Source organism: Thamnophis elegans, chromosome 12 (assembly GCF_009769535.1).
Source record: "Thamnophis elegans isolate rThaEle1 chromosome 12, rThaEle1.pri, whole genome shotgun sequence".
Taxonomy (NCBI): Eukaryota; Metazoa; Chordata; class Lepidosauria; order Squamata; family Colubridae; genus Thamnophis; species Thamnophis elegans.
The window spans coordinates 29,715,184-29,732,672 of NC_045552.1; the positions used below are offsets into that span (position 1 = coordinate 29,715,184).

A 17,489-nucleotide genomic window follows, 5' to 3' on the forward strand; every position below is an offset into this window, starting at 1 on the left:
CAATTCGGCCAAAAAGCCGGATTTTGGACAGAATCTCTGATTTGCGAAAGAAACACATATACTCCTCCTATCTTTGGAAAGCTTAAATCCAGCTTCTTGGCGGATCCGAGCTTTTCCAGTAGCATCACAACTCAAATTAGGTCAAAAAGCCCGATTTTGGGCACAAGATTTGTGAAAGAAACACATATTCTCGTTCTCCTGGCTGGAGAAAGATTAAATCCACTTTTTGGCAGATCTGAGCTTTCCTTGTGGAGGCAAAACTCTAATTGGCCAGAAAACATAACTTTGGACGCGAGCTTAGGGAAAGAAACACAGCTTCTCATTCTCCCAGCATTAAAGCTGATTTTAGACGTGAGTAAATATTGAGCATTCCCTGTGCAGTCAAAACGCAATTTGGCCAGAACACCAGATTTTGGACACAATCTCTGCTTTGCAAAAGGAACACATATTCTGGTTCTCCTCGCACCGGAAAGCTCAAAACCCACTTCTTTGTGGATTTGACGTTTTCCTGTACAGTCAGAATTCAATTAGGCCATAAAGGCTGATATTAGACGTTAGTTCAGATTTGAGAAACACATATTGTTCTTTTGCCCTGGAACAAGAAATTTTAAATCCTGCTTATTTGTGGATACGAACATTCCCTATGCAGTCGAAACTCAATTAGGCCAGAAAGGCTGATATTAGACGTGAGTTCAGATTTGAGAAACACATATTATCGTTCTTTTGTCCTGACACCTGAGAAATCCTGCTCATTTGCAGATATGAGCATTCCCTGTGTAGTCAAAACTCAATTTGGCCAAAAAGCCCGATTTTGGACAGGATCTCTGATTAGTGAAAGAAACATCACACATTCAAGAGATTAACTTTATCCACCAAATTTCTGCATTGAATTATCTCATTATCCTGGAAAAAAAATACATTTTAAAAATCAGAGTTAAAAGAGTGTAGCTAAAAAATCTCTAGAGTGATTTCTATGAATCAGTATCACTCAGGACAAATTACAGAATAAGAGACTTGGAAGGGACCTTAGAAGTTTTTAGTCCAACCCCCTACTCAGGCAGGAGGCCCTAGTACGAGTAGAGGAGTTCTAGAGTGACTTGAGGCAAATCAGATCAATAGAATACATACTCCCTGCACCCCACCAACTTTCAACCATCGCCAGTGAGCGAGGAAGTGTTCTTGACATAGTACTTGACTTAACAACATTTGCTTCATGTTTGTTCGAAGTTACAACACATTGAAAAAGTGGTATGACCATTTTTCATACTTACAACCGTTGCGGCATCCCCGTGGTCACATGATCAAGATTCATACCCCTAGCAACTGGCTTGTGTTTATGACAGTCGCAGTGTCCAGGGCCCATGTGACTTTCTAACAAGCAAAGATAATGAGGAAGCCACATTAACTTAATAACCAGGTTGCTAATGTAACAACAGCAGCGCAGAGCTGGGTTGCTCCTGGTTCGGACCAGTTCGGGAGAACCAGTAGTGGCAATTGGGCATGGGTCGCCAAACCGGTAGTGATGGCTGGCTGGCCACACCCTCGAACCGGCTTAGTCCAACACTAGCCCTGCCTCATCTTCACCACGTGCATCCACACAACTGCCTCGTTTGCTGCCTGCGAGCTGGGAGGGGGGTTGAGCAGCCAAGTGAGCATGCCAGGATCTGCTGGCTGCCTCTAATCTGCAGTTTACTTATGAGCAAGTTTACTCAACAGCAGGGTGCTTGGCAGCCAACAGATTGCTGGCTTGCTCACTCAGCTGCTCCCCCCACCCCCCGGAGCTCACAGGCAGCGAACAAGACCATACACTCTTCAGACCCTCCAACTCTCTTGCATTCAGCTCGGTGAGGCTGCTTCCTTTGGCCTTTTTTTAAAAAGTTTTACAGCATATTTTATTTCCCATCTCCAATCTGAAACATAAATTTGCCAAGCCACCCCCACAAAACAAGCCATGCCCACAGAATGGGTAGTAAAAAAAATTGAAACCCACCCCTGCAGCAGTAGTTCACTTAACAACTGTGGTAAGAAATATTGTAAAATGGGGGAAAACGTAACAATGTCTTGCTTAACAAGAGAAAGTTTGGGTCCAGTTGTGGTCATAAGTCAAGAACTAATTGTATAAAACTGAGATTCAATTGAGGCCTGGAAATTGATCAATTCTGCCCTTCAGGCTCTGGGCACTGCTCCTCCAAAAATGTTGAAAGCCCCATTTCTGTAAAAATGTACAGGATTTTTTCTCTGAACTTATGGGTAAGTGAGCACCTGAACGTTTTCTGCCTGTGCATTTTTTTCGGTTTGACATATTGGGGAAATATTTAAAGCAGCCCTCATTTCTCCAGCATTCTGTCCGTCTGCCTGGTGTTTTCCTTCCGTGAAAGGTGGTATGAGAGAGATTGTCCCAAAGAGGATCTGGCATTCCTGACCGACCCTGATATAAAACCCCCATCCTTGGAATCCAGGGGAACTTTGGAAAGACTAAAGTTCTCCTATGAGGTGCAGAGTTCGCCTGGTGAACCAGGGCACCAGACGATTGTATGTCTAGCCCAGAAGAGTGGTCAATGAGGACTAGTTTCTTTTCTCAGAAAGGCTAATGGAAACCACTCCTGCCTGCAGTGAGCATACCACCAAATTATGTAATAAACAACCTCTGGCTCAGGAAGTGAAACTTTGCTGGTCGTGTAGAATTGGGCAATAAGCTTGTTTTTCCCAATCACGACCCATCCTTTCCACTGAGGCCGCTGAGGAAGGGGGAGGCTTGCCCCTTTGGCTGGTCCTTCTCTTGCCTTCTGCAACCACAGCTCTCTCCCGGCAGGACACCAGACCTCCTCCTTCGGCCATGGGTCAGCTTTGCATCCTGCCTCTGAGTAACAGCTTTGCTCCATTCACACGACAGACTCAACCAGGTTTCTGAATTAAACCTTTTTTCTAAAATGACCAGGTAATATCAGAGGGACCCGATTCAGCCAACGCCTAAAAGAAATCAAAACCTTTCCGTTAATACCTCCTGAGCCAGGGCCGATGGGCAGAAGCCTCAGCCGGATCCAGACTTGCCTTGCTTAAGGGTATCACTTGAACACAACCAAGTTATAGGTGGTCCTCGACTTACAACCGTTCATTGAGTGACTATTCAAAGTTGCAATGGCACTGAAAAAAGAGTCCTAGGACCATATTTTACACTTGCAAATGTTGCAGCATCCCCACGTGATCAAAAGCCAGACCCTGCCATGAGTCGTTTGTGCCTGGCTCATGTCATCCCTTTTTACAACTCTCTGGCAAGTGAACTCAATGGGGAAGATAGATTCACTTTACAACCGTGTTGCTAACAACTACAGTGATTCCCTTAACAACTGGGCAAGAAAGGTCATAAAATGGGGCAAAACTCACTTAAAACTGTCTCACTTAGCAATGGAAATTTTGGGCTCAATTGTGGTCCTAATTTGAGGACTACCTCTTTCCCAATCATATTTTATCCTCTGTGAAATATTTGGGCTTTTGAGGGAAAGGGCAACTCCAGCCCACCCGGCCTCTTCCTGAGCACTAGGCACCTGGCACCCACCCACAGGTGGCTCTCCCGATTTCTGAGCAGGCCCGGCTGGTGGGGGCCACAAAGGTGTGGATTGCTCCACCAGTGACGCTGGGCCAGGCTCTGTGAAAGCCAGGAGGGAGGGGGGAAGCCAGAGGAGGAGTGTGTGCACCCCACGTGTGAGCTGGTCAGCCACAGAGTTCCTTCCTTCCTGAGAGTTGGGCAGATAAAAGCTTTCAGAAGCATTTTGCAATCACCTTGCTCGGAGAGAGAGAATAACGACAGCTTTTGGCGTTGGGAGGATCATTTTTCTTCCAGGGGAAGTGGGGAGGCTCGCTGGCAGAGGAGTCCTCTCCAGTGAGCAGAGTTGTGGCACCTGAGCTCACCTAAGGTAAGGGCTGGGCATCCCAGCCTCTTCCATCTTTCCAGGGTCCCTCGCACTACCTTACGTGCTGTGGCTATGGACAGAATGCAGCTGTGTGCCAACTGGGCTGCCTGTGTGCCTTTTGCCTGCTGCAGCTGCCACTGAAGTTATTGCTGGACTCAGGAATGGCCAGAGGGCAGGGGGTTTGCCAAGATCCCACTTCCTGAGTGCCCGGCCACAGCCGCATGGGAATGGAGGGGTGGTACTGCATGCCAAGAGGCCGGATTGCAACTAAAATGGCTGGCAAGGAGCAGCCGGGAAGTTGCTCCAGTGTCTAGCAAGATCATCAAACCAAGCCAGCCCTTGAGGTGCCTGAGCCCCTTTTGCCTACGGGTTCAGCTTGGGGGCTGCTGTTGCAAGGGCAGGATGGGGGTGGGTGGGAGGCTCAGCATTTTCAAGGGGGGGGGGTGATAAGGCTCAGGATCCTCCTAGTTGATATGAAGAGAGTCACACTTCCAGGCAGACAAATCTCCAAGTCATCTAAACTGGAAAGATTGGTTGCTCCAATCAGCAGTCATTTTTTTTTTGCTTTTCTTCTCTTTTTCTTGTTAAGTGTCATAATATAAAATGCAAATAAAAACAAAGGTAGTAGAAAAATTGGAAAGGGAAAGAAAGCGGAAGAAGCATAGGTTAAAGGGGGAAAGCAAAAAAACAGCTTTGACTCCCAAACTTTTTTCAGCACAGTAAAATACAAAGTAAAATTACTTTTACATACTTAATAAGTACTATCCATTTGCATGATAACAAACTAATTTAACAGTAAATCTCAATGTGAATATTTCATTTTTTTTCCTGCCTCAAGCCCAAAGTCTACAAGCCCTTTCCAGGCAGGAACAAAACTAGATTTATTCTTTTCTCTCATTAAAACAGTTACTAGACTCAACATTCAGAAGGATCTTGACAGACTTGAATGCTGGGCTCTGTACAACAAGATGCCATTCACTGTTGAGAAGGTCTTGCACTTAGGCAGGGAGAAGCAAATGCAGAGGTATAGAATAGGTGGTACCTGGCTCAAGGTCAGTAACTGTGAGAGAGTTCTAGGTTTCATAGTGGATCACCACTTAAGTACATGGCAGGAGGTCCTGCAGCTGCCAAAAAAGACAATGCAGGCCTAGGCAGCATCAACAAAATCAAGATCACGAGAAATGATATACTAGTGAGGCAACCCTCAGAATATTGCATCCAATTTTGGTCACCATAGTACAAAAAAGATGCTGAGACCCTAGCAAGAGTGAAGAAAAGAGCAACAAAGATAATCAGGGCTCTGGAGGTTAAATCATATGATGAACCTTTGAGGGAGGGAGGTATGTCTATCTATCCAAGAGAAGAATTAGGGGGACCTGATAACTGATTTCCGGTACTTGAGGAACTGTCACAGGAAAGAAGAGGTCGATGTATTGTCCAAAGCACCAGAAGGCAGGACAAGAAGTAATGAGTAAAAACATGTTAAAGAGAGGTCCAATCTAGAAGTAAGGAGAAACTTCTAGACACTGAGCACAATTAATGGATGGAACAGCTTGCCTCCCAGAGTTGTGGGTACTCCCTCACTGGAGGTTTTCAGAAATAGACTGGACAACCCCTTGACCAGAATGGTATAAGATCTCCTGCCTTGAGCAGCAAGTTGGCCTAGAAGACCTCTGATGTCCCTTCCAGCCCTATGGTTCTATATTAATTTTGGCTTTTCTACTCAATGATTTGGGTGACTCTTGGGTTCCATTGACCTTTCTCATCATCAATGGGCCAGCCTCTGACTTCCAAACCCCAGCAGCCGAGCATTTACATCCAGGCAGATGCACAGCCCATCACTCTGCTCCAGCAATTCAGCCTCCTTTTCTTTCCAGAGAATTGACACAGGTGTCCAGCCTTTACCCATTGTCAGGGCAGCCTCCCTCAGTAACCAAGAAAGAAACCACTCAACTCCATTTTGCAGAATTAAGAGTACTTTTACTGGTTATGAGTAGATAGCAGCTAAGCAAAGCAAGATCTGAAGCAAAAGCGCGCGTAATCATAGATATCAATATGTGACCCAACTCCCTCCCCCTGGTAACCCCATCCCATAGTCCATTCCGCACACCCCTCGGGTGTCATGTGGATTTCATCTTCAAAAAGCATCATCAGGTTGGTATGCCGGACAGTTGGCCTTGGCGGCAAATCCACTATCCGCAGCATGCGCAGTAGATGATGAGAACAAAATTCCCTTTTTACAATCACTCTTGTACGGAAAACTTCCCCTCCCAAATACCATGCCTCCCCCTCCCCGTTTCAATGGCAGCCGAAAGCAAATAGCGAAGCAGAGACTGACATCCATGAGGTTGTAGCTCACCAACTCATAATGGGGTTGGATCAGAGCATTAAGACCAGACATTGATTCCAAAGATTCTTGGAGGATGGTTGGCATTTTCATAGCTGCCTCCATGCCAGATATCAGCCCCTTAATAATAGCCATCATGCATCAAAGCAGCAAGTGTGCTCTGTTGCGTAAGGGAGAGCTGCCCCTAATGCAATAGAGCAGTGTGCAGTCCACCCATTTGTCCTGGTTCAGGTTATCGTGTACTGAAACTTGATACCACAGCAGGCAGGGGGACAAAGAAGCCCAGGAAGTTGTCGAGAAGGTGCTAATGCCCCTTTGTGTGGTACACAAAAAGAGGATAAAATCCTAGCCTTTTGCCACCTTTCTCTTTGAGGCCCCACAGTCAGCCAAGCCTGTGTTCCTACCGGTCATCCACCTTCAGAGCCGACCAATTCCCGCACGATGGGCAGGCCTTAGGGTGAATGGCTGGAAGCTGCCTGAATGTCTCTTTCTGTAAATTGCAGGACGAAATGTTACATTGCCTGAGCCAAAGCATGAGAAGCCCAGGGGATTCCTGGGCAAAGATGCTGGGATGCTCTCTTTTCCTCCTCTGGATGCCAGGAGGTAGGTGCTCGGGGCCTCAGCTGGGGTTGCCTTGGGGAAAGGGCAGCCAATCAGCCACCGGCCCTGCCATTCATTGCTTCCAAACCTTTTCTCCCTCTTCAGCAGGGTCCCTCTCCTGCAGTCACTTGGCTGTCAACTCCTCAGTTGTCGTCTTGGGAGGAAACATCACAGCGTCTTGTACCATCTGGAGAAACCACTGCCATATTGCAAAGGATAGCAAGATCCAGATTGTTTGGAAGTTGAGAAACCAACAACTTCGAGGACCCCAGTACAGCTTCAGCGACGGAGTGGAAGTTTCCAACATCACTGTTGGCCCCTTCAAGGAACCTGTGACTCCCCTGAGCTGCTGCGTGCAGGAACATGGCATCCCACAGGTTATGAACCTTACCCAGATCCTGGCTGGATGTAAGTCTTTCTGCAGGAATCCAAATGAGAGTGTCCATTGTGCAGTGATTATAAAGACACGCCTATCACTTATACTGCATCCAGGTTTGATCACCACACTACAAAAAATATGTTGAGACTCTGGAAAGGGTGCAGAGAAGAGCAACAAAGATGATTAGGGAGATGGAGGGTAAAACATATGAAGAACGGTTGCAGGAACTGGGTATGTCTAGTTTAATGAAAAGAAGGAGTAGAGGAGACATGATAGCACTGTTCCAATGTTTCAGAGGCTGCCACAAAGAAGAGGGAGTCAAACTATTCTTCAAAGCACCAAAAGGCAGGACAAGAAGCAATGGATGGAAACTAATCAAGGAGAATGGCTTGCCTTCAAACATTGGGGATGCTCCATCACTGGAGGCTTTAAAGAAGAGATTGAACAGCTACTTGTTTGAAATGGTATAGGATCTCCTCCTTGAGCGGTGGTTCTTCCACCTGTGTTATTCTGTTATAAGCCAAAGAAGAAAAACAGAAGCAGTCACCCATCTGCAGCATAAAAGGCCCCATTTTTGCTACTCACCTAAAAGGGGTCAGGTAAAAGGAGACTCCTCTCTTGGGAGACTCTTCCCAAGAATTGCAGTATAAAAAGTGACACATCCCATCTCCGCACAAACTCTCTCCCCATTGGGGGAACTAAAAAATAACCCTTGGGTTGGTTGTTTCCAATATATTTCCTTTCTTGAAGCTCAAAAGCAGCATATTTCACTGAGCTGAGGAACAAACAGGCAAACAGAGAAGGTGAGAAAGAATATCAGTGTAGCAGAGTTGGAAGGGACCTTGGAGATCATCTAGATCAGGGGTAGTCAACCTTTTTATACGTACCGCCCACTTTTGTATCTCTGTTATAGTAAAATTTTCTAACCGCCCACCGGTTCCACAGTAATGGTAATTTATAAAGTAGGGAAGTCAATTAAATTTAAAAAAAGGGAAGTGCTTCAGTATCGGACAAAACCCTTACCGCCCACCATGAAAGCTGGAATGCCCAGAAGTGGGCGGTAGGGGCCAGGTTGACTACCACTGATCTAGATTCTAGACCAATCCCCTGCTCAAGCAGGAAATCCTATACCTCTTCAGACAAATGGCTCTCTAAACTCTTTTTTAAAAACCCCAGAGTTGGGCCTGTGTTTCCAGTCACATGCTACATCCAGCTTGTACTGGTCTGCAACAGACAATTGATATATTGATATATTTGATATCGAACAGACAATTGATATATTTTCCAGAATGTTGTGATTTGCTTGGGAGCAGAGCTGAGTTACAACCACTAGTGCAAGCATCAGCTATTCTACAGGTAGCAACGAAACCAGCAGAGATAGCTTCAAAGGTTTACCATCAGCCACTGGTAGTTTCCTAATCTCAGCAACTTTGTGAAGTGTGAAGTTCAACTCCCAGAATTTGCACACCAATATGGCCATTGCTAAGAATTCTGGGAGACGAAGTCCACATCTCTCAAAATTGTTGTGGTGGAGAACCACTAGTTTAGTGTGTGATGAGATCCCTATTCTAACCAAATTATGGGAAAGCATGCCGTCGTTTGAGATGGCTTCAATAAAGAAGCGAAGCTACATTCATCAGTGACAGGGAGATACCAGTTAAAATGCTGGCTAGCCATTCCTTCCTTCAAGAGAATAGAAATCAAAGTTCAACAGTTGGCCATAAGTAAATATTTTAAGTTAATGAAATGACTTCAAAGTAATGCTACATAAATGCATTTTGTGGGGTGTGTTTTTGTCCAATAAATCTAAAACTGAACTTAGCCACAGATTTGCATCCTAACAAACTGCCTGCATTCAGAAGGCCTGCACTGTGCACTCAGTCACGGGGCTCCGGTTTTACAAGACCAAAGAGGCAACTCTGCTCTCATTGATGGATGTTGTATGTCAGATAAGAAATTCTGGCTCATATTTTTTATGAGCCAGAATTCTGGCTCATATCAATGTTGATGGTGGGAGGTGCAGCAGAGGTGAGGAAGCTTGTGTATTTGAACGAGACACCAGTCATGAACATCAAAATTTGAGACTTACGGTAGGTTGCATTATGACAAATCTAATTCTCCACCATTCAGTGTAAATCCCTCAAAGTCACAGGACTGTTGCTGCCTGCAACATTGTCATTGAAAACTTTTTCCTGCTTCCTTTTTCTCGTTGCCATGTGAATGCCAAACAGATCCTCCATGCCAACCTCAGAACTTCACCTGCGTCTTCAACATCACCTCCAAGAGTCTGGCGTGCCAGTGGGACCCAGGCTGGGACAGCCTCCTCCCAACCCGTGTGGCCCTGAAAGGATTCCGGTAAGAACAGGAGAAGGACCGTTACAGTCAGGCTTGGGCCAACGAGGGGAGGGGGGCAGACTGCTTCTCTTTGTTCTTATTCTTCCCGACCTTTAACTTAAAAAAAAAAAATCAGAATTTTTTTATTCCCTTTTTTCTTGGAATAAGGTTTGCAAGAGGTGGGGCCTTTCCCTTCAATCTGGTCTTGTGTTCTGTTAGCCTCTCTGCACATCACAGGCAGGTGCGAGCACAGCTCCCTTCTAGCCCCTCTGATAGCTCTCCTTGTTGTTTCAGGAGCTCGAGGGAGTGTAAGGCCCTGGCCCCCATCGCAGATTGCATTCCCGAGACTGGCCAGCACTCCTGCATTTTTCAACGCCTGGAGCTGCAGCTGTATCAAAAAATGCTTTTCTGGGTGTCTGTGGAAAATGCCCTGGGCAACGTGACCTCTGAGCACTTGTGTGCAGACCCTATGGATTTAGGTGGGTGCCAACAGCAGGTCTCCCTGCCTTCTTTTCTAGTGAATGGGGCTGAATCCATAGGTGTCAGTGAGAAGCAGGGAGAGTTGCAATATGTTCATTCAGAGGCCAAAATGAGAAGCCATCGGTCTTGCCTGGAAGGTTTCTGTCCCTCACTGAGCTGGGAGAAAAGCTGTTGCTTGCAAGTCACTCAGCACAAAAGAAGTGCCCAGGGAGAGCTTCTGTCCAGGGAGCTTCTCCGGCATCCAGGTCATGGCTGTTGTCCCAAAGATGCTTTTTCAAAAGGCAACTGGACTTTCTTTGTTCTTCCTTGGAGAAGTCTCTCTTCTCGTCCAAGAAGCTTCTTCAGTTCAGAACTGAAGAAGCTTCTTGTGTGAGAAGCAAAACTTCTTCAAGGAAAAAGCACTTCTGGGATGCCCAGGGGGAAAGACCCCATCCTCCCCACTCCTCAGCCAACCCAAAAAGCCTCACCTCTGGGAAGAAAGAAGGCGGACGGATGGCTAGTTCTCTTTTCTCTCTACCTTGGCATCTCATATCAATACCAAACAACACTTTTTTGAATGGCACACAGCCTTTTTGGGTGGTCCATTCTTCATCCTCTAAAGAAAAGTGGAACTTCATTAAAAGCAAGACTTGAAGCAGGAACAGACCCATTTATGGTTTCCAAAGGTCAAGGTGGGGAGAAAATCTGTTCCAAATCACCCTAAAGATCCAAGAACTGACTTTTGATGGACATCCCCTTGGAGGCGTGGTGTGGATGCCTGCCAGGCATCTGGCACAACTTTTCCATCCCCTGGGAGAAGCCCTTCCATTCCTCTCCAATGACCTTTCCTGTTACTGTGTGATATAGGTTGCCTTTCAATTTTATTGTTTAGGGTGCTGATTTGACTCTGCCCTCGGGAATGCTTTGGAGGTGGGAATTAAGATACTTAAACAAAGTACAACGCTCACTCTCTCACACCCCACATTGTTCCTTCCAGCCTGGCTGGAGCCCCCGACCATCCAGGACATCAAGCCCCTCTCCGAGGAGAGCGACTGCATGGTGGTCAGATGGGAGGCAGGAAAGGACAGCAAACTCATGGAACAGGCCTGTGACCTGCGCTACCAGGTGGAAGGAAGCCTGGAGTGGAGCCTTGTGAGTCCCTCTTTGGCTTGACAGCAGAACGGCTTTGTTTGATAGGACCTCTCTGGGGGGCACAGTCAAGGCACCTTTGGCATGGCTTTCCCTTCTATCCCTGTCCCCAAGCCCTATGCTTCAGGCTTCGGCCCCTTTCTGGTAGCCATCCATAACACCTTGGCCCTCTCCTCTTCCGTCCGCTCAAAGGGCTTTTTATTCAAAGCATTTCTGGCCTCTTCCTGTAAGCTGGAGGGTCCTGTGGTCGGGGGGGGGGGTCAAGGGAAGGAGCCTTTCCATGCGCCTCCTTCTCCCATTCTCTCTTTCATCCCAGGTTCACAACATCACTACCTCCAGCCGGCAGATCCGGCAGTGCAGCTTCCTCTTTGGCAGCCTCTACCACTTCCAGATGCGTTGCAGGCGCCTGCCTCTCAGCTACTGGAGCAGCTGGAGCCCAGCCAAGCTCTTCACTACACACGAGAAAGGTGGGGACGTGGAAGAGTCCTATGGCTGCTGCCCCCCACAGATAGCCAAGCCCTCTAAGTCACTGGGAGAGCCAGGGCATTGGGACAGCTTGGCCTAGGTGGGTTGAGGAACCGCTTTCTATGGCCGTATCCAGAGTGTGTCGTCCTAGAGTGAAGTAGGACACAGTGTCCAGTGAAGGATTGCATCATGTCACGTCTGTTTACAATCAATTATATTTAGTGAAGAATTGAGGGGGAGGGAATTTTCCAAGCAGATGCTTAGGGAGCCCCTGGATAACGTTAGCTGATCTTGAAAAGTTAGGGCAAGACTAGTTATGCAGCAAAAGGAACCTCGGGATGAGCTGGAAAATGTCTATGGAGAGCCTCAATCATCCAGATCACGGCTTTTTCCAAAAGGCAACTGGACTTCCTTGGATTTTCTCTTTGAAAATGTTTTGCTTCTCATCTAAGTGCCAGTGTCAGGTTCTAGTAAATGCCCTAATTGATTCACGAGCCTCGAGTCAAATTTCAAAAGGGAAACCAGTTATTTATTAGGAGAATTTTGGCAATGTCTGTTTTGTGCAGTCAGATCTTAGCTTATTTGAAATATAGCTGAACTTTACCCCTGTTCTTTCCCTCCCCTCAGTCTGAGTCATAAATCACATTCCCCAATGAGGTGCACCCCTCCCAAGTCTGCTGCAGTAATCTGAGATCCAACTAGCCGAAAGTATGTGTGGAATGCCCTCCCCCACATTTTCTTACCATGACAACTTTAGGAGTTGACAGCCAAAAGGCAGCCATGGCAAACAATTTCTGAAGTGTGGCCCCGTGGCTGAAGGCAGTGGAGGCTGAGCGAGGCTTCCCTTTCCTGGGCTGCAAAACGTGGCTGATTTGAAGGAGAAGGGCCAGGGCCAGGGCCAAATGCCGATGGTGCTGAAGCCTCTTTCTCTCCCACAGCACCTTCAGGAGCCCTTGATGCCTGGTGGAAGCTGCGAGAGGCAGAGAAGGGGACAGAGGTACAGCTGCTATGGAAGGTAAGCAGGTACCTCACTGGGCAAGGACACAAGGCCACTTTATTCCACAAGCTGCTCTTGGGAGGAGACCACAGCCAGGTGACCATGCAGGAGCAGGAGGAAGAGGGTAGTCATATTAGAGGCGGTCAATGAACAATCACAACTGAGTCTAGAATTTTTGTTGCTAAGCAAGACAGTTGTTAAATGAGTTTTGTGCCATTTTACAACCTTTCTTGCCACAGTTGTTAAGTGAATAACTGCAGTTATTAAGTTAGTAACACGGTTGTTAAATGAATCAGTCTTTTCCATTGACTTTCCTTATCAGAAGGACACACAAAGGGTAATCACTCACATGAACCCGGGACAGTCATAAATATATACCGTTTGCCAAGAGTCTGAATTTACCACCTGCAATGCTCATGAAAAACAGTCATAAGATTTTCAGTGCCGTTGTAACTTTGAATGGTCAGTAAGCAAATGATTGTAAGCCAAGGACATTCTGTACTACATTGGCCCATTTCTAATCTGGGTTCATACAAACAAGTTAGTCAAATGTCCTGAACTCTCGAAACCTACTTAGCCCCAAAAGGACTGGCTACAGTGAAAACAAAGGTTACTGTCAGGGTTTCAAAGAGCATCCAAAGGTAAATCAGAGTCCAAGGCAAAGTATTGCTCAAAGTTCCAATTTATTAAGAGAGTCATGTTTTTTTTTAATTTTTATTTTAAACACATAAACACATCAACAAAAACAAACACATGACTTAAAACAACATAGGAACAAGAAGTTCCATCATATATCATACAGCAGTTCCGTATCGGTTTCTTTACAGTTAGTGTTTTCCCTTCTTTACATTTCTGTTGTGACTCAGCAGAAACCTCCTGTGAGTTGTGTCGGGATGCAGGGCTGACCGACTCACAGGAGAGGATAACGAGCAGCTGTTGCTCGTTAGGGTCTTCTCCTGCGGATAAAAAGACTGATGGTGCCACGCCCTGGTTGCAGAAGTCAACGTTCGTTCCATTCCATTCCTGTTCTAGTCTAGGTTCCCCGTTCGTGTTCATGATTCAGAGAAACCAACTTGGAGAAGTGGTTTGCTGTAAGAGTTTGTTTTTGCATTTGCTGTTTAAATTTTTGCGGAGAATTTATCTGTGTTTATTTTGGGCTCGCAGCCAGCCCGAGCCGGGACTGATAAAAACATTCCTTTGAAGTTCTGTCTGGCTTTTGTTTCTGAACGAACAAGGTGGGGGGGTCAGAACACATTCTATCTTGCATTGATGGTCCCCTTATTCGTTATCCATTTTTATGTACAATTCTATATTTATTTATACTTAGCTATTTATAACAAAATATTGTTTACCTATATTGTGCTTTATATTCTTTATTCTCTTACATACAATTATAGGTATACATTCACATAGTTATTCTTTCTCTTTGCCATTCTTATACTTTTGTTATTCCATTTAAAAGGTTATAATGTACAGTTTGAATTGCTTTGTTTCCCATCCCTAGCACCTGTTGTAGCACCACCTTATTATCCCTTTCTTTTCTCCCTCCCTTCCTTCTCTATTTCCTTCCTTCCTCCTCTCCTTCCCCTTCCTTCTTCCCTTACCTCTTCCCTACTTCTACCCTCTCTCTTCCCCTTCCTGCCCTCTCTCCTTCTCTTTCTCTCCCTTCCTCCCACCTCTCCTTACCTCTTTCTTCTTCCCTTACCTCTCCTCCACTCTTCCTCTTCCCTTCCTACTATCTCTTAAGAGAGTCATGTTGGCAAATCTGGGAAAACCCAAATCTGAAAGTTTCCAGGCTTTTCCCACCCAGTTGAAAGTTCAAGATCTTGCCCCCACACCAACATCCATCACAGGGTCCAATCTCCCACTGCCATGCTGGCAGTTCCACCCCTCCAATTCCGGTCAGGTGCAGAGGTGCAGAGACAAACGATGACCTTGGCTTTCTAGAAAGAATATTGTTATGGTTACATATTATCTAACTCTGTACAATCCCCCCTCCCATTTTCCCACAATAGAAAATACATAGTAGAATAATAGAAAGTTGGCAGGCCAAAGATCCAAAAGAAAAGATGGCTGCAGGCCTGACAGATAGTGTGTTGTACAAATGCAAACTCTAAGCTCTTTTGCTCTCTGATTGTGCTGTGTGAATGCAGGCAATATGGGCTGCAGATTTCATGTGCTGCATTTTCATCTGCCTTGATCTTGTTCTACAGCCGATGAAGCCACATGAGGCCAATGGCCAAATCCTGGGATACTGGGCAGCACTCAGCACCACGCAGCACATGGGCAATTCACTCTCTCTGTGTAACACCACCCAGAGGCAATGCACATTCCTGATGCCACCAGGAGCCGAAAGGATCTATCTCTCTGCTTACAACTCCAGAGGTGCATCTCAACCCACAGAAATCTTCTTGCTAGAGAAAAAAGGTAGGAAGTAGACTAACTCGGTATCCCATTTCTGTGAATCTGCTATTCAGTTTATTTTCTTTTAGGTCTTTTTTTAAAAGGAGGGTGAGGGGGACTGTAACTTTTATCTCCATATACAGATTTTCCCAAACATATATATGTGCGCCTGCTTTGGGCACTTGGTCCAGAAATGGTTAGCCATCACTTGTATAGGGTCCCCTGTTTGGGCAGGGGTTGGACTAGAAGACCGCCAAGGTCCCTTCCAACTCTGTTATTCTGTATTCTGTTAGTATAGTTATTCTTTCTGCTCTTTGTTTTGTGTCCTAGTACATTGTTTTATGAAATTGGGGAGGGGGGAATAGGGCCATTTGGAGATAGTTCAATTCGGTCCTTCAAAGCAGATAACTTTAGCTATGGCTTGCTGAGGGATTCTGGGAGCTGGAAGTCCACAAGTCTTAAAGTTGCCAAGGTTGAAGCCCCCTGCTTCAGAGTGTTCCTGAGCTGTAGGGTGCCCTAGATCTGAGAAGTCTTACTCGCTTCATTCTGTGGATTGAGGATGATTGCTGCAGATTTTAACATTTGATCAGTGTGTACCAGGTTTCTATAAAATTGAGTTTGTGGAATGGCATATTTTCTGTCTGGGGACGAGGGTGATGAAAAATGGGAGGGGAAGCTGGGTTGTTATTGCTTTTTCTTAGTCTCTACAGGAACTTAATCCCTGGGCACTGAGTGCCCTTTTCAATTTGATTTTATAGGAAGATTAGAAATGGCTTAACTTTGTTTTTATTTTTTGTGCCTTTAAGCACATGTTGACCACTGGCAACTGCCTGGACAAGTTCCTGCCGTTTTCTTGGCAAAATTTTCAAATGTGTTTCGTCATTGCTTACTCGAAGGGCTTAGAAGGCCTGACTGGACTAAGGTCACCCAGCTGGCTCTATGTCGATGAGAACTCAGGGTTCAATCGATTCTAGCTTCGTGTTTTCACCACTATACCAAACAGGCTTTCTCTTATTAACACAGTTGATCATATTTTGAGTTTGATTCTGGGAAGGACAATCTTCTCAGGAGCGGGCTGCTTCTGCTGCACAGCCTGGGAGGTGCAGTTCATGAGTATTCTTGTGATCTGTTGGAGTATTCAGTTGTTACATTGGATGTAGGCTTAGATTAATGACAGGTGCATCCAAAGGGATTTCCTCCCTTGGAAGAGAGTGAAACCCACATCCAAAAGATGATGAGGCTAGAGAAATTCTTCAGGCAAATCAGAGGGTTTGTTTGGACATGGATGCAGTGCTGTTCCTGAGGTTCCCTGAAGCCATATTCAGAAGCCACTGAACAGCAGTTGACCAAGAGTTGAGTTGGTTCTCTCCTGCTTCACCAAATAGTCCCCTTCTGCCACCTGTTGATCAGCTGCTCTTGGAGACAATCCAGGCTGGACCATGGATTTGCTTTCTAGAAACCAAATGGGTTTAAGACAGGGGTGTCCAAACTTGAGAACTTTAAGACTTTAGACTTCATCTTCCAGAATTCCCCAGCCAGCATAGATGAAGATGAAGTCTAAAGTCTTAAAGTTCCCAAGTTTGGACACCCCTGGTTTAAGAGGAAGAAACTGATATAAAAGAACCAGACTCTCTCTGCCCAAAGCAGGCAGAGATGTTTGGAAAAAGCAGCAAGGGAAGATTGGGCACTAACATCTGGTGCCCAATAGGCCTTCGGCCGATGCTGCCCCCTCTGATCAAACATGTGGCAAAGTACATTGCAGTGCCTACACACGTCAAGGGCCCCACAGTTCCTGACCACGTAAGGAGGGACAGACTGGAGGAGCCACAGATGAAGGAAGAGTCAAGAAGAGGCCTTGTTGGTTTGGTGACAAGAAGAAGGCAACCCGCTCAGACCTTAGCAGAAAAAAGCGCTCGACCTGTTCACGCCATAGCTAGATGCAAATGAAAAAAGGCCAAAGGCCAGCAAAGCCTGGTTTTCCAAGAACCTCTCTCTGTGGGGGAGTTTTTCTACATGTGGTTTGTGGGAGGGAACAATTGCACAATGCATGAGAAGGAGCAGGAACAAAACAGGAAGCTCAGCCCTTTTCTTTCGAAACAAGCCGATCTTCCTGGATAGTATAAGTATAATCTTTATTGTCATTGTACGTATGCAGGCTCTTTGTTGTTTGCAAGCTGTGCTTTCTTTCTCAGTGTAAGTTTATGCTGGAGCCAAACATGCTCTGCCATCTCCCCATAACATTGCCTTCATCTCCTCCCTCATCCATAAAAGAGGCAGCCATTATTCCTACTGAAGTGGCATTTTCTCTTTAAGCCAATAGCATCGAACACTGGTGGCCTGAAGGCAAAGTCTGATGATCGGAGGAGGGGGGATGAGGTCAACCTCTAGTGATCACCCCAAAGCATGCCCCTCCCCTCAATAAATCAGTTAATCAGAATAGAGTTG

At 46.0% G+C, this 17,489-nt stretch overlaps 1 protein-coding gene across 1 annotated transcript in view; it reads left to right on the top strand.

Moving 5' to 3' along the window:
• The first annotated feature begins 3,809 nt into the window (after positions 1–3,809).
• CSF3R (colony stimulating factor 3 receptor) overlaps positions 3,810–17,489 on the top strand; it is a 34,948-nt gene continuing 21,268 nt past the window's right edge. Inside the window, exons 1-9 of the mRNA XM_032227124.1 lie at positions 3,810–3,914; positions 6,762–6,861; positions 6,964–7,266; positions 9,469–9,592; positions 9,866–10,050; positions 11,028–11,182; positions 11,496–11,646; positions 12,583–12,659; positions 14,855–15,068. Of these exons, the coding sequence (XP_032083015.1) occupies positions 6,768–6,861; positions 6,964–7,266; positions 9,469–9,592; positions 9,866–10,050; positions 11,028–11,182; positions 11,496–11,646; positions 12,583–12,659; positions 14,855–15,068 (1,303 nt within the window). The 5' untranslated portion in view covers positions 3,810–3,914; positions 6,762–6,767. The remainder of the gene's footprint in view (positions 3,915–6,761; positions 6,862–6,963; positions 7,267–9,468; positions 9,593–9,865; positions 10,051–11,027; positions 11,183–11,495; positions 11,647–12,582; positions 12,660–14,854; positions 15,069–17,489) is intronic.